The sequence below is a fragment of the Hemiscyllium ocellatum genome, chromosome 47 (genome assembly GCF_020745735.1).
Source record: "Hemiscyllium ocellatum isolate sHemOce1 chromosome 47, sHemOce1.pat.X.cur, whole genome shotgun sequence".
Taxonomy (NCBI): Eukaryota; Metazoa; Chordata; class Chondrichthyes; order Orectolobiformes; family Hemiscylliidae; genus Hemiscyllium; species Hemiscyllium ocellatum.
In genome coordinates, this window is record NC_083447.1 from 11,853,930 (window position 1) to 11,867,533 (window position 13,604).

The window sequence follows — 13,604 nt, forward strand, 5'->3', positions numbered from 1 at the left end:
ATCTATTTATTGTCAGCCTGACTCGGTCGCTAGTCGTTTATCCCACTTTTAGAAATGCCACTACGCCCTATACCTCCCTCGCACCCTTTTATTTTGTTTTCTCTTTTCCCATTTTTCCTAATTTTCTCTGCTTAATTACCCTGAAATACCATCTCTCTCTCTCCTCCTTAATCCAGTACCACAACTCTCTCTCTCTCTCTCTCCTCCCCAGTAATCTGTCTCCAGGTAACTCTCACTCTCTCTACCCTTCCCACCAGTAACTCACTCACTCTCCCCCAACAACATTCTCATTCTCTCCCACCCCCCAGGAAATCTCACTCCTCTCCTGTCCCAGTAACTCTCTCCCCCAGTAACAGTCCCCCAATTACTCACTCACTCTTGCCCCTCACAGTAACTGGCCCCCTTCCCTCAGTAACTCTCTCACTCACTCTCCCCCAGTAACACTCGCTGTTCTCCCTCTACCCCCAGCAACTCTTCCCCAAAGACTCATTCACTCTTCACACTCCCAGTAACTTTTGTCCTTCTCCCCAATAACTCTCTCTCCCGTCCCCTCTCCCCAATAACTCCCGTCCCCTCTCCCCAATAACTCCCTTCCCCTCTGTCTCCCTTCCCCTCTGCCCAGTCACTCTCTGTCCCCTCCTTCCCCCAGTAAGTCTCTCTCTCTCTCTCCCGCCGCTGTCTCCCGGGTGATGGTTGCTGGGCAACGAACAACGCGGTCCCGCTACGGCCTACGTCAACACGCTCGAACGTGAGTATACGTCAACCCCCTCCCCCTGGGAATGAACGAATGGGAATAGAGTGATGGGAGGTTACAATGAAGGGGGAGTGGATACAGTGATGGGAGGTTACAATGAAGGGGGATGGATACAGTGATGGGAGGTTACAATGAAGGGGGATGGATACAGTGATGGCAGGTTACAATGAATGGGGAGTGGATACAGTGGTGGTTAGAATGAATGGGGCAGGACACACAGGGTGGGTAATTGTTCAGAATTAATGGGGAAAGGTACTTAGAGCAATCGTCACGGGTACTTGAGGGCTCTGTTTCTGTGCTGTATGATTCTATGGTATATAAGAAGGTTTATTTTTAAAAAGTGCAGAATGCTTACAGTTGTTGCTCAAAGGGACAAGGCGCTGAAATAATCACACCCAAAATCCTGAAGTGGTGCCCTCGCAGAAGGGAGAACTCACCGTGCACCAAAGTTTAAATCCATCATTTTTCTTTTCAGACAGTTAGCAATTAATCTAATTAGCTGAGTACACATCCAGAAATAAATCGACAAGTCTCAGCTAGATCTTGCACTAAGGCAAGCAAGACAGGGAGCATGAGACAGCATATATCAACAAGGCTGAGCACAATCTAACGTATGTGGCACTTCACTGAAGTAGGGACCATGGATTGGTGTTTACTTCATCCTAGTCTGGAGCACGATGATCAACTGCAGTACTCCTAACCAAGCATTGACCAAAAACATAACTTGCGACACTGCCAATCCTTACTCGCCTGTTTGCTGAATTAATTTTGTAGGTAGTTAAGGCAGCTTTATAGTTCAAAAGCAGAATTCAAACATTCCACAACCTGTAAAATTTTGCACTGACAATGGGGATGAAGAGGGAGATATGGAAGACTGGAGAGAACAGGCAAGGCCCTGTTTGTGATGATGGCTGGGCTGAAGAGAGGTGGCAGGGCCTTAGAATTGAGGGATGGTGACAAACAGAGGGCAAGACTCTGGACATAGGATGGCTTGGGGGTAGCAAAGAGATCAGCAGGACTCCACGGTGTAGTGCTTGTGAAGGGTCACAGCAAGAATGTTGGGGATAGAGGCTAGGAGATGTAAGCAGAGAGAGATAAGGAATGCAAGGGTGATCTATAGCTGATTTATGCTATTTGACCAGGAATCCAGTTTCATTCTGACATCCAGGTGCACATACATACAATTTTCCATGTTCCAATAAAGACACCAACTTACTTTTGAAAATTTTAACCTACTCCAATCTTTTATTCATTTCACATTCTTGATGATTTAGGTGTAAAGTCATCCAAAACATTAGTCCCAGCTTGAACACAAAGGTAAACTCAAAACAGCCACAATATACTTTCTATTTTTAAATATCAAACAGACAATATTTTCACTACAGTTTTAAAGGAAAGAGCCTCAGCCCTTCTTGGGCCTTTTGGGGTTATACTAAAACACGTCTGAACTAAGTTGTTTATGGATGCACAATAAACATACTGAGATCCAGAGAGCAGCTGAACACAGAGGACAAAGCAACCCCGCAGCACAGCAGGAGGAAAGCAGGAGAAGCTGGGATGCATGCTCAATCCAGACACAATCTCGACTTCAAATTCAGCAAGGATCAAACATGGCCTCACATTCCACACCCAGCAGACACCCGCCAAGAATCAGTCCAACGGGTCCTCCCATATCAAGTCGATAACTGTCCCCTGGCAACAGAAGTCAGTCAAGTCTTTCAAAATGGGTCTGCGCTCTCAAATGGGCTTGTACGCCTTTGAAGGGCTTCAGGAGTTCAAGGTTCGTTCTGAAGGACTCGAACCCACAATCGGAAGTGATAGCCCCGGAGCTGTATCTGGGGTCAAGGGCTGCATTGTTGACATGTCCCGGCTGATGCGGACAATCTCTGGTCATTACCCATTCAGGAACAGGACCAGAAGATAAATCCCCTCCTCAACTATCACCCCCAAAAGATTTATTTCAGTCCAGCCAGTTGGGGACCTTCCTGGGTTTGAAAAAAAGAACTTAAATTGGATCCTAGTATTAATTGAAGCCCAGGGCAAAAAAGGAAACCGCAGGTAAGGGTGCACTTTCCTGTGAAGTGTGTGCTTTCTATCTGACCCTTTCAGCCAGTACTTGAACGCTATCCATGAGACGGCCAGTAACTTTACAAATACTATCGGCTGAAATCTCTGGTTGGGTTTCTTTAGCTGCTTTTCCTCAAAGCAGATTTGCGTTTGGTGATGGGTTGCTGTGCGTCATTGGCGACTGCCTGTTCCTTCTCCGCATCCTCTTCGACTTTCTCCTCGGACACCCCGCCCTCTGCTCCTTGCTCCATCGGCTCCTCCGGCGTGTTCGCCAGCTCGCTGCCCAGTGCCGGTTTCTCCGCCTGCACTGGCTCATCCCGGACGAGAATCACCTGCTCCGTGACGTCCCCGTGGTCCCGCGCCACCAGGTGTCCCACTTGGTGGAGGACTGGCTGCTGGCTGGCGTGCTCCCTGGGGGCAGAGTCCTGTTTCGGGGGCAAAGAGCACCAGTTACCGAGCTGCGACGGTCAGCATCACCAATCCCAAACATCGCCCATTGGTGCGCCCTCTCCCCACCAAAAGCCCACACGTATTCTCCCATCTGCCATCTCGCACATTACTCAGGAGCAGTCCCCTAACCCAGGACTGGAGATGTACTCAGAACATCCACGTTAAAAGTTGTCTGGTAATGGGCTGTGACAGCAAGAGAGGGCAGCAACATTCCCTCAAGATGAGATTTAATTGGAAGCATCTCCCGTTCAACAATTAAGTTGCACCCCATTGCTTGCCTATCACACAGTGCAAGTATAAGCCTGAACTTAACGTACTGCAATATTAACCACAATACGCTCTTTACGTACAGTATCCATGACAACCATCCCATGGGACGTCTCATCCAAAGCCATCGGTCCCTCCTCCTCTTCCTTCACATCGATGATGATCGTCGGATTCTCTGTCTCTCTGCTTGCAGTCGGGTCAGGAGCGCTGCTGCTGGTTTCCATCGGCTCATCCTTTGGCGCCACCACCAAGGCAGTGGTCGGTTGGGTTGGGGCTGCCTGGCTGGGTGGCGCCAAAGTGGCCTGGGTGGGAGACTTGGAAGCGGCCTGGCTGGGAGGGCCCGGGGCGATCAGGCTGGGAGGAGCCGGGATGGTTTTGACGGCGGGAGACGGGGCGATCAGGCTTGGAGGGGCTGGGGTGATCAGGCTCGGGGGTGCAGGGGTGGTCTGGACTGGGGGTGCCGGAACTATCAGGTTTGGAGGGGCCGGGGCAGACTGGACTGAGGGGGTGGCGACAATCTGATTCTGAGGAGCCACGGCAGTCTGGATTGGGGGCCCAGGGGCGGTCAGACTCGGAGGAGCCGGTGTGCTCTGTAGTGGGTGCAGCTGTGCAGCCAGATGCTGCTGCTGCTTGAGTTTCTGCTCCTCCTCCAGTTTTCTCTTCAAAGCTTTCTCCTGTGCCAGTCGCATGGTGATCAGATCCTTCTGGGTGTGAGCAATGGTCAGATGCTGCACTTCCTCCTAGAATACATCAAGTAACAACCCGCGGTCAGGAAATCAATGGATGAGTCCGGCTTCCAAATGAATCCGGCAAAGTTTATTTTCTATCAACAGAATCATAAAATCCCGACAGTCCGGAAGCAGGTCATTCAGCCCAAAGAGTTTATACTGACCCACTGGACAGCATCACACCCAGAACCACCCACTACACTATCCCTGTAACCCTGCTAATTCACCAAGCCTGAACAACCCTGGACACTATGGGGTAATTTAGCATGGCCTGGCCATCCTAACCTGCACATCCCAGGACACTATGGGGCAATTTAGCATGGCCTCGCCATCCTGACCTGCACATCCCAGGACACTATGGGGCAATTTAGCATGGCCTGGCCATCCTAACCTGCACATCCCAGGACACTATGGGGCATTTAGCATGGCCTAGCCATCCTAACCTGCACACCTTTGGACTGTGGGAGAGAACCAGAGCACCCGGAGGAAACCCTCGCAGACACGGGGAGACTGTGTAAACACCACACAGTCACCCAAGGGTGGGATCAAACCCAGACCCAGTGGATTGTGAGGCAGCAGTGCTAACACTGAGCCACCGTGCTGCCTTAAAAGTTAATGTTAAACGATAGACAAGGGCCAGTTTGTTGGATCAAAATGGTGCCAACAATATAGGGTGCCATCCCTGGGACCAATTCAGAACCTGCCTCCTTGCCCTATCCATAGTACAGGTTGTGTCATTGTGGGTCAGTGAAGGTAGATTTTGAACAGCCAGCTCTCTGTTCAGCCCATCTCTGCAGCAGATGAAGGGCTTACACTCGAAATGTCGATTCTCCTGCTTCTCGGACGCTGCCTGAACTGCTGTGCTTTTCCAGCACCACACTTTTCGACCTATCGCTACAGTAGCCCCTCAAAGAACCTGCAAATTATACCTAAACAAATAATGACTTCCAGTTCTTGAGAAACTTTGGGAAACTGATCAGTTAGTAGACTGTAAATTTCCAGATATCCCAACCCAATCTAGTCCCACCTGCCAGCACCCAGCCCATATCCCTCCAAACCCTTCCTATTCATATACCCATCCAAATGCCTCTTAAATGTTGTCATTGTACCAGCCTCCACCACATCCTCTGGCAGCTCATTCCATACACGTACCACCCTCTGCGTGAAAAAGTTGCCCCTTAGGTCTCTTTTATATCTTTCCCCTCTCACCCTAAACCTATGCCCTCTAGTTCTGGACTCCCCCACCCCAGGGAAAAGACCTTGTCTATTTATCCTATCCATGCCTCTCATAATTTTGTAAACCTCTATAAGGTCACCCCTCAGCCTCCAACGCTCCAGGGAAAACAGCCCCAGCCTGTTCAGCCTCTCCCTATAGCTCAAATCCTTCAACCCTGGCAACATCCTTGTAAATCTTTTTCGAACCCGTTCCAAGTTTCACAACATCTTTCCAATAGGAAGGAGACCAGAATTGCATGCAATATTCCAACAGTGGCCTAACCAACGTCCTGTACAGCCACAACATGACCTCTCAACTCCTGTACTCAATAATCTGACCAATAAAAGAAAGCATACCAAACGCCTTCTTCACTATCTACCTGCGACTCCACTTTCAAGGAGCTATGAACCTAGACTCCAAGATTTCTTTGGACGGATTGGACCGAAGGGTCTATTTCCCATGCTGTACATCTCTACGACTCGATGATAGGACCCCGCAGAAGCAGGATTATACCTCTGCTTTCAGTTAACTATTTTAGGGAGTTCAGGCCTAGTTAAGAAAAACAGGTTGTTTTCAGGAGAAATAAATGTGCAGCACCTACCTCACCCGCTGGCTTTTGCTCAACAGGCTCTGCATCTGGCTTCAAGTTGGCCTCCAGCACAGTCATTATTGACTTAGGAATGTGATTTTGCTGCAAATTAAGTTGATGTAATATTAGTGAAAGTTGCCTTGCCTGGCAGCAGGGCCTAGGTAACTATTCAACCACTTGGCTGCTTACCAATTCAATTCAGTGTAGTTCTTTCATGGAGGTGGGTACTGCTGCCAAGGCCAGCATCTGTTGCCCATCCCCAAGTGCCCTTTAAACTAACTGGCCTTTAGAGGACAACTGAGTGTTAACTCCGTGTCTGGAGTCACGTGTAGGCCAGACTGGGAAAGGATGGAAGATTTCCTTCTCTAAAGGACACTAAGGAACTGGATGGTTGTTCACAACAATCAATAATGGTTTTGTGCTCATCATCTCTTTCAACTCCAAATTAGCTACAAGATTAGATTAGTTTTGAGATAAAACGACGATGATAAGAGAATTGATAGGAGTCTACACAATTACGATAGAGTTAGATAAGGTGGGCAAAGAAACCAGTTCCTATTAGCTGATGCTACAACTACTTGGGGATACAGGTTCAAGGTTTTGGATTGAAGGTGCAGAGGTGTCTGAGGGAAGAACTTCACTCCTTAGCAAGTGTTAATGACCTGGAACATGGTCTCCATCAGGGTGGAGGAAATGGAGAAAAGTTCTTCTTTGCAATTGTTGATTATCAGATGCTTGAGGGAAATACAACTTACAGGGGTATGTGGTTAGAGCTGTAGAAAACAGAACAGTTTGCTTTACCAAGCACCAACACAGACACAATGGGCCAAATGGTCTCCTTCTGTGCTGTAATGGCTTTATGACCAGTGGCAGTTCAGGGTGGCACCAGTCCTGCTGTCAAATGAAGAAGGGAACCCTGAATGGTCAGGTACAAGGGGGAAACTACTTTGGTGGGACCGGGGTGGGGACGCAATTGTGGAAGGATGCACTTTACAATCTTTTCGAGAACTGGAGAGTATCGACATACCTGGTGGGGTGTGAAAGAACGCACGTGTGTCAAGAGTGGCTCGCGAAGCTCTGGACACTTCTCGAAAACATTGGCGAGTTGAGCAGGCGGGAGCTGCAGGAGCACCTGGAAGGACTGAGGTTTCGTTCGCTGGCAACACTTAATGAAGCCTTCCCAGACCTTGGGGTATTTCCAAACCTGCAGTAGCGCAATCAAGAGGAAACTTATGACACAACAGAGGCAGCAGCTTGGGACCACTGGATATTATAATTAGAGTTCACCAACTGCATTGCTGAGTCAGCTCCCTCCCTGTGTGGATGGATTGCCAGGCTAATCATCAGCTTGCTGAACTGTATCATGAACATTCCTAGTTGTCAACGTGCCTTGGAGTGTGTCTGGAACCTAGTTACTTGTTTAGAGGACCCACTGCACTGCAAGATCTCCTCTGATAGCACAGAAACCATGTTACACATAAAGTATCATTCCCACTCGTCCATCAAATGCTGCAGGGTCAAGTATGGCACAAGGAGAGGTACTTGGGCGGCACGGTGGCACAGTGGTTAGCACTGCTGCCTCACAGCGCCTGTAGACCTGGGTTCAATTCCCGACTCAGGCGACTGACTGTGTGGAGTTTGCACGTTCTCCCCGTGTCTGTGTGGGTTTGCTCCGGTTTCCTCCCACAGTCCAAAGATGTGCGGGTCAGGTGAATTGGCCAAGCTAAATTGCCCGTAGTGTTAGGTAAGGGGTAAATGTAGGGGTATGGGTGGGTTGCGCTTCGGCGGGTCGGTGTGGACTTGTTGGGCCGAAGGGCCTGTTTCCACACTGTAAGTCTAATCTAATCTAAACAGTCTAGATGGGTGGGAGTAAAGAACTCTTTACTTTGAGCTATTATACATTCCCAGGTATATCAGAGACAAGATTCCAGAGATGAAAGTAGAGAGGACCACCTAATCAGGCCCCAAACTGGATCTCACTGATCAATTCCTATTCAGATGTCACATCATTCTAACTCGGAAATATATTGCCGGCCCTTCACTGTTCAATTCCAGTCTCCTGGAGATCGCTATTTCACAGGATGATGAGAGTATTTTCACCACAACGCCAGGAGTTCAGGAAGAAACTCATCTTTGAAATGATAGTAAAAACATTGGTCTCGCCATTATTACCCAAGGCTGAACTAAACATCGCCTGCATATTAGAGTTGGTGGTAGGGAAACTATTAAAGAATTCTGAGGGACTGAATTAATCCCAACTTAGCAAAGCAAGGCTTAATCCAGGATGTGATTTGGAGATGCCGGTGTTGGACTGGGGTGTACAAAGTTTAAAATCACACAACACCAGGTTGTAGTCCAACAGGTTTAATTGGAAGGACTAGCTTTCGGAGCGACGCTCCTTCATCAGGTGATAGTGAAGGCTCAATCCTAACACACAGAATTTATAGCAAAAATTTACAGTGTGATGTAACTGAAATTATATATTGAAAAATTGATTAAGCCTTTCATCTGTTAGAATACAGCGATAGTTCTTTCATGTGTAAATCACAAAACCTTTTTTTTTAAAAAAGTTGCATTCTCGGGTTAGCTGTTAACAATGGTGATAGCTAGATAATATGTTGAAGGTGTTGGCCCTCTGTGTTCTCTGTCTATGCCATGATGTTTAGATTGATTCTAATCTAAAAAGTGAGATAACGGAGTTTTACATAAATTCATGCAGTTTTGTAGCAAGCTGCCCGGCCCTCAGGACAACTCCATACAACCCTGTCACGGTAGACGCTGCAAGACATGTCAGATTGTGGACATAGATACCACCATTACACATGGGGACACCTCCCACCTTGTACATGGCAGGTACTCCTGTGACTCAACCAACGTTGTCTATCTTATACGTTGCAGGCAAGGATGCCCAGAGGCATGGCACATCGGGGAAACTGAGCAAAGGCTACGATAACGGATGAATGGGCACCGCACAACAATCAACAGACAGGAGGGTTCCCTCCCAGTTGGGGAATACTTCAGTGGTTCAGGACATTCAGCCTCGGACCTTCGGGTGACCATCCTCCAAGGTGGATGTCGGGACAGGCAGCAGAGGAAAGTGGCCGAGCAGAGGCGGATAGCTAAGTTTGGTACCCATAGGGAGGGCCTCAACCGGGACCTTGGGTTCATGTCACATTACAGGTGATCACCATTGCACTATACACACACACACACACACACACACACACACACACACACACACACACACACACACACACACACACACACAGATATTCCTACACACACAGCTATACACACGGACACACATATGCACACACAGACACCCACACACTCTTACAGACACACACTCCCGCACTCACACATGCACCCCCTCACAGACTTAAGACATTCTGCATTCACTACACACACACACACACACACACACACACACACACACACACACACATCCCCCACCCCGGACAGACACACACACAGACAGACAAAGATCCACATGCACACACACATTTTGTGGGGTGAATTTGTACTTGCAGGGTTACATTGTACTTTGCTCAAAAACTGCATACATTCATGTAGAACACAGCTCAAAAACTGCATGAATTTATGTAAAACTCCGTTATCTCCCTTTTAAATTAGAATCAATCTAAACATCATGGCATAGACAGAGAACACAGGGGGTCAACATCTTCAACATATTGTCTAGCTATCACCATTGTTAACAGCTAACCTGAGAATGCAACTTTTAAAAAAAAAAGGTTTTGTGATTTACACATGAAAGAACTATCACTGTATTCTAACTGATGAAAGACTTAACAGATAATCAATTTTTCAATGTATAATTTCAGTTACATCACACTGTAAATTTTTACTATAAATTCTGTGTTAAGATTGGGCTCTCTACTATCACCTGATGAAGGAGCGTCGCTCTGAAAGCTAATGTGCTTCCAATTAAACCTGCTGGACTATAACCTGGTGCTGTGTGATTTTTAACTTATTCTAGGTTAGTTATTGTAGCTTTGTAAGGGGGAGATCATGTCTAGCAAATTTGATTGAATTTTTCAAAGTGTCTGGGTATGTAGATGACGTTACTACAGTTGAGGTAGTCTATTTAGACTTCATTAAGGTTTTTGACAAGATATCACCTAGAAGTCCAATTAAGCAGCAAAGAGCTGAGGTGATCCAAGGCAATTTGACAAATTTGATCTGAAATTGGCTTAGTGGCAGGAAGCAAAGGGTGATGGTGGAAGGGTGTTTTAGTGACTGGATGTCTATGTCCAGTGGTGTACTATAGGGGTCAATGTGGAGTCCCTCGCTGTTGAGTACATTAATGATCTAGAAGTGAATGTAGGAGATATGATCTGCAAGTTTGCAGAGGACCCGATGGGGAGATGAATTGTGAGGAGGATAGCCTTACACCACAGGAAGATACAGACGGACTGGTCAGGTGGGCTGACACGTGAATAATGGCAAATAGAATGTAATTCTGACAATTACAAGGCTATTCAGTTTGGGAGGACTGAAATGGGAAGGGAGCACATGTCGAATGGTAGGACCCTCAGATGTATCCAGCAACAGCGAGACCTTTCGGTGGATGTCCATAGAGCTTTAAAGCCAGCAGGACAGGCAGATCAGGTGGTTAATGAGGCGTATGGGATACTTGCATTAGTTGAGGCACTGAATGCATCAGCAGGGAGTTTCCTCAGATCGGGATTTAGGATCAGGACTTCCCAAGCTGTGCTTACACGTAAGGCTGTCAAGCCAGAAGGTTGGTTGAGGTCTCGAGTTCTGAAGCAACAATGGCAGCTGAATGCAGTTCAAACCCCCCATCACCTGCTTCCCCTCTCCCCTGCGTACTCAGCCCCTCTTCCACCCTCATAGGGTTTCACACACCTTCCCTATCCACCACTGTCCTAAATCTCTCACCTACATACTAGCGTGATGCCCTGTATCTGTTTTGTGGATGGCACGGTGGCACAGTGGTTAGCACTGCTGCCTCACAGCGCCCGAGACCCGGGTTCAATTCCCGACTCAGGCGACTGACTGTGTGGAATTTGCACATTCTCCCCGTGTCTGCGTGGGTTTCCTCCGGGTGCTCCGGTTTCCGCCCACAGTCCAAAGATGTGCAGGTTAGGTGAATTGGCCATGCTAAATTACCCGTAGTGTTAGGTAAAGGGGTAAATGTAGGGGAATGGGTGGGTGGCGCTTCGGCGGGTCGGTGTGGACTTGTTGGGCCGAAGGGCCTGTTTCCACACTGTAAGTAATCTAATCTAATCTAAAAAAAAAGCTGCAATGATTTAAAGAGGAAACAGGGTGGTTAGCACTGGTCAGAGATCTACACCAGCCATTGCTGTGTGAAGTGGAGCTCTCCGCCACAAAACTTCAGGTAAAAATCCCACAGGGGGAATCACAAACAAAAACAGCATTTATGAAGAGAAATCAGTTAAATTTTCAGGTTGAGTGACCCTTCTTCGGAACGGATGGCAGCTAAGAAAATGTTGGCTTAAATGCAGAAGATAGGGTGGGGAGGGGATAAGGAGTAAACAATGTGTGGGGATAGACATCCAGAAAGAGAGAGAAGAACAGTTCGACAAAGGAGTCAATAACAATCTGGCTGAAAAACTGTTAATGGAGCCGATGAGTGGCTAACAACAGGTAGTGTGTAGGTAACAATAGGCAGACTATGTGACAGTCTGATTAAGAGCTTTCCTGAAGGGCTTTTGCTCGAAAGGTCGACTCTCCTGCTCCTTGGATGCTGCCTGACCTGCTGCGCTTTTCCAGCGCCACTCTAATCTAGGCTCTGATCTGCAGTCCTCACTCTCACCTAGACTATGTGATAACATGCCTGACAAAGGAACATGGCTCTGAGAGCCTGTGGTTTTATATAAACCTGTCATAACCTGGTGTCATGTGACTTCTGACCTAGACAACGGAGAACAAGACAACTTAATCACTACGTAGTCCTGAGTATTTCTAAAAAACATAATCACTCTTCACGCATTTTTCTGGAAGCAATGTTACGTTTTAACCGCAGACTGTTGGCCGTAAGTTCATTGCTGTAGTTTACAGAATCTCTCTCCGAATCGATGCAGTTTACTGTTATTTGCACTGGCTGATGTTAACACTCATTCAGCTGAGCCTTCCTGGTCTTTTTCTTACCTGTTTCATTATCAGCCGAGACAGGATGTTCATGACAAAGCCCCCGAGCCGGGGGTACATTGTAAGCGACTGAATGACTGTTCGCATCAGCAGCATGGGGAGTGGGCTCTGTTCCATCAGCTGCTGCATCACAACAGCAAGAACCTCCGAGGTGTAGACATTCCTCTCTGCGAAGCACAGGTTCGTAGCTTTAAAGACAAAAAGTTTTTAAAAAGTCAAACCACACAAATGAATTCCAAAACAGTGTGCATTTATACAGTACCCTTTAACATAGCAAAACATCCTAAAGTGCTTTACAAAATTTAATATTGTTGTTGTGGTTCGGTTCGCCGAGGTGGGAGTTTGTGTTGCAGACGTTTCGTCTCCTTTCTGGGTGACATCCTCAGTGCTTGGGAGCCTCCTGTGAAGCGCTTCTGTGATGTTTCCTTCAGCATTTGCAGTGGCTTGTCTCTGCCGCTTCCGGTTGTCAGTTGCTGTCCGCTGCAGTGGCTGGTATATTGGGTCGAGGTCAATATGTTTGTTGATAGAATCTGTGGATGAGTGCCATGCCTCTAGGAATTCCCTGGCTGTTCTCTGTTTGACTTGCCCTATAAATGCCAGAGTAAAGATCACAGAAGCACTTCACAGGAGGCTCCCAAGCACTGAGGATGTCACCTAGACAGGGGACGAAACGTCTGCAACACAAACTCCCAGCTCGGCGAACAGAACCACAACAACGAGCACCCGAGCTACAAATCTTCTCCCAAACTTTGAATTTAATATTGTACCCACAGTGGGATTTTAGGATAGGTGACCAGAGTTACGGATTTTAGAAGCATCTTAAAGAAGTAAAAGGCAGGGGGATTTTAGGATGGAATTTATCAATAAGGCCCAGGCCAGTGAAGTCTCTGCCACCATATTTATCTCCATAACCAACTCACAGTCATAGAAATGTACAGCACAGAAACAGACCCTTCAGTCCAACTCGTCCATGCTAACCAGATATCCTGAGTTAATCTAGATTAATCTAAAATTAATCTCAAAGCCCTGAATGAAAATTCACATTGCTACAAAATAACAAGTATCAGTGTACGGTTAAATGAATGAGTGAATTGAATAAAAACAAATGCCCCTGAATCATTAGCCTCTGCATTTCTAGACTGGAGACATAACCACTGAACTATCTTTCCAAAATGAGACGGGTTAATTGAGGGACATTAATTTTAATTACATTACTAATGGCATGAGGTCAATTGATATTTCAAAGCAAAGAAACTTGGTTGGCATGGAGGGGTTAAAGCAAAGAGTCATCCAAGCACGGAAACAGACTCTTTGCTTTAACCCCTCCATGCCAACCAAGTTTCCCAAACTGAACAAGTCCCACTTGCCAGCATTTGGCCT

At 47.2% G+C, this 13,604-nt stretch overlaps 1 protein-coding gene across 1 annotated transcript in view; it reads right to left on the bottom strand.

Annotated features, from left to right (window-relative positions):
- Window positions 1-1,992: 1,992 nt before the first annotated feature.
- The window catches only part of sympk (symplekin), a 54,066-nt gene continuing 42,454 nt past the window's right edge, over window positions 1,993-13,604 (bottom strand). The window contains exons 22-26 of the mRNA XM_060856105.1: window positions 12,225-12,412; window positions 7,099-7,275; window positions 6,084-6,173; window positions 3,622-4,278; window positions 1,993-3,246 (exon numbers count right to left, since the gene is read on the bottom strand). Of these exons, the coding sequence (XP_060712088.1) occupies window positions 2,941-3,246; window positions 3,622-4,278; window positions 6,084-6,173; window positions 7,099-7,275; window positions 12,225-12,412 (1,418 nt within the window). The 3' untranslated portion in view covers window positions 1,993-2,940. The remainder of the gene's footprint in view (window positions 3,247-3,621; window positions 4,279-6,083; window positions 6,174-7,098; window positions 7,276-12,224; window positions 12,413-13,604) is intronic.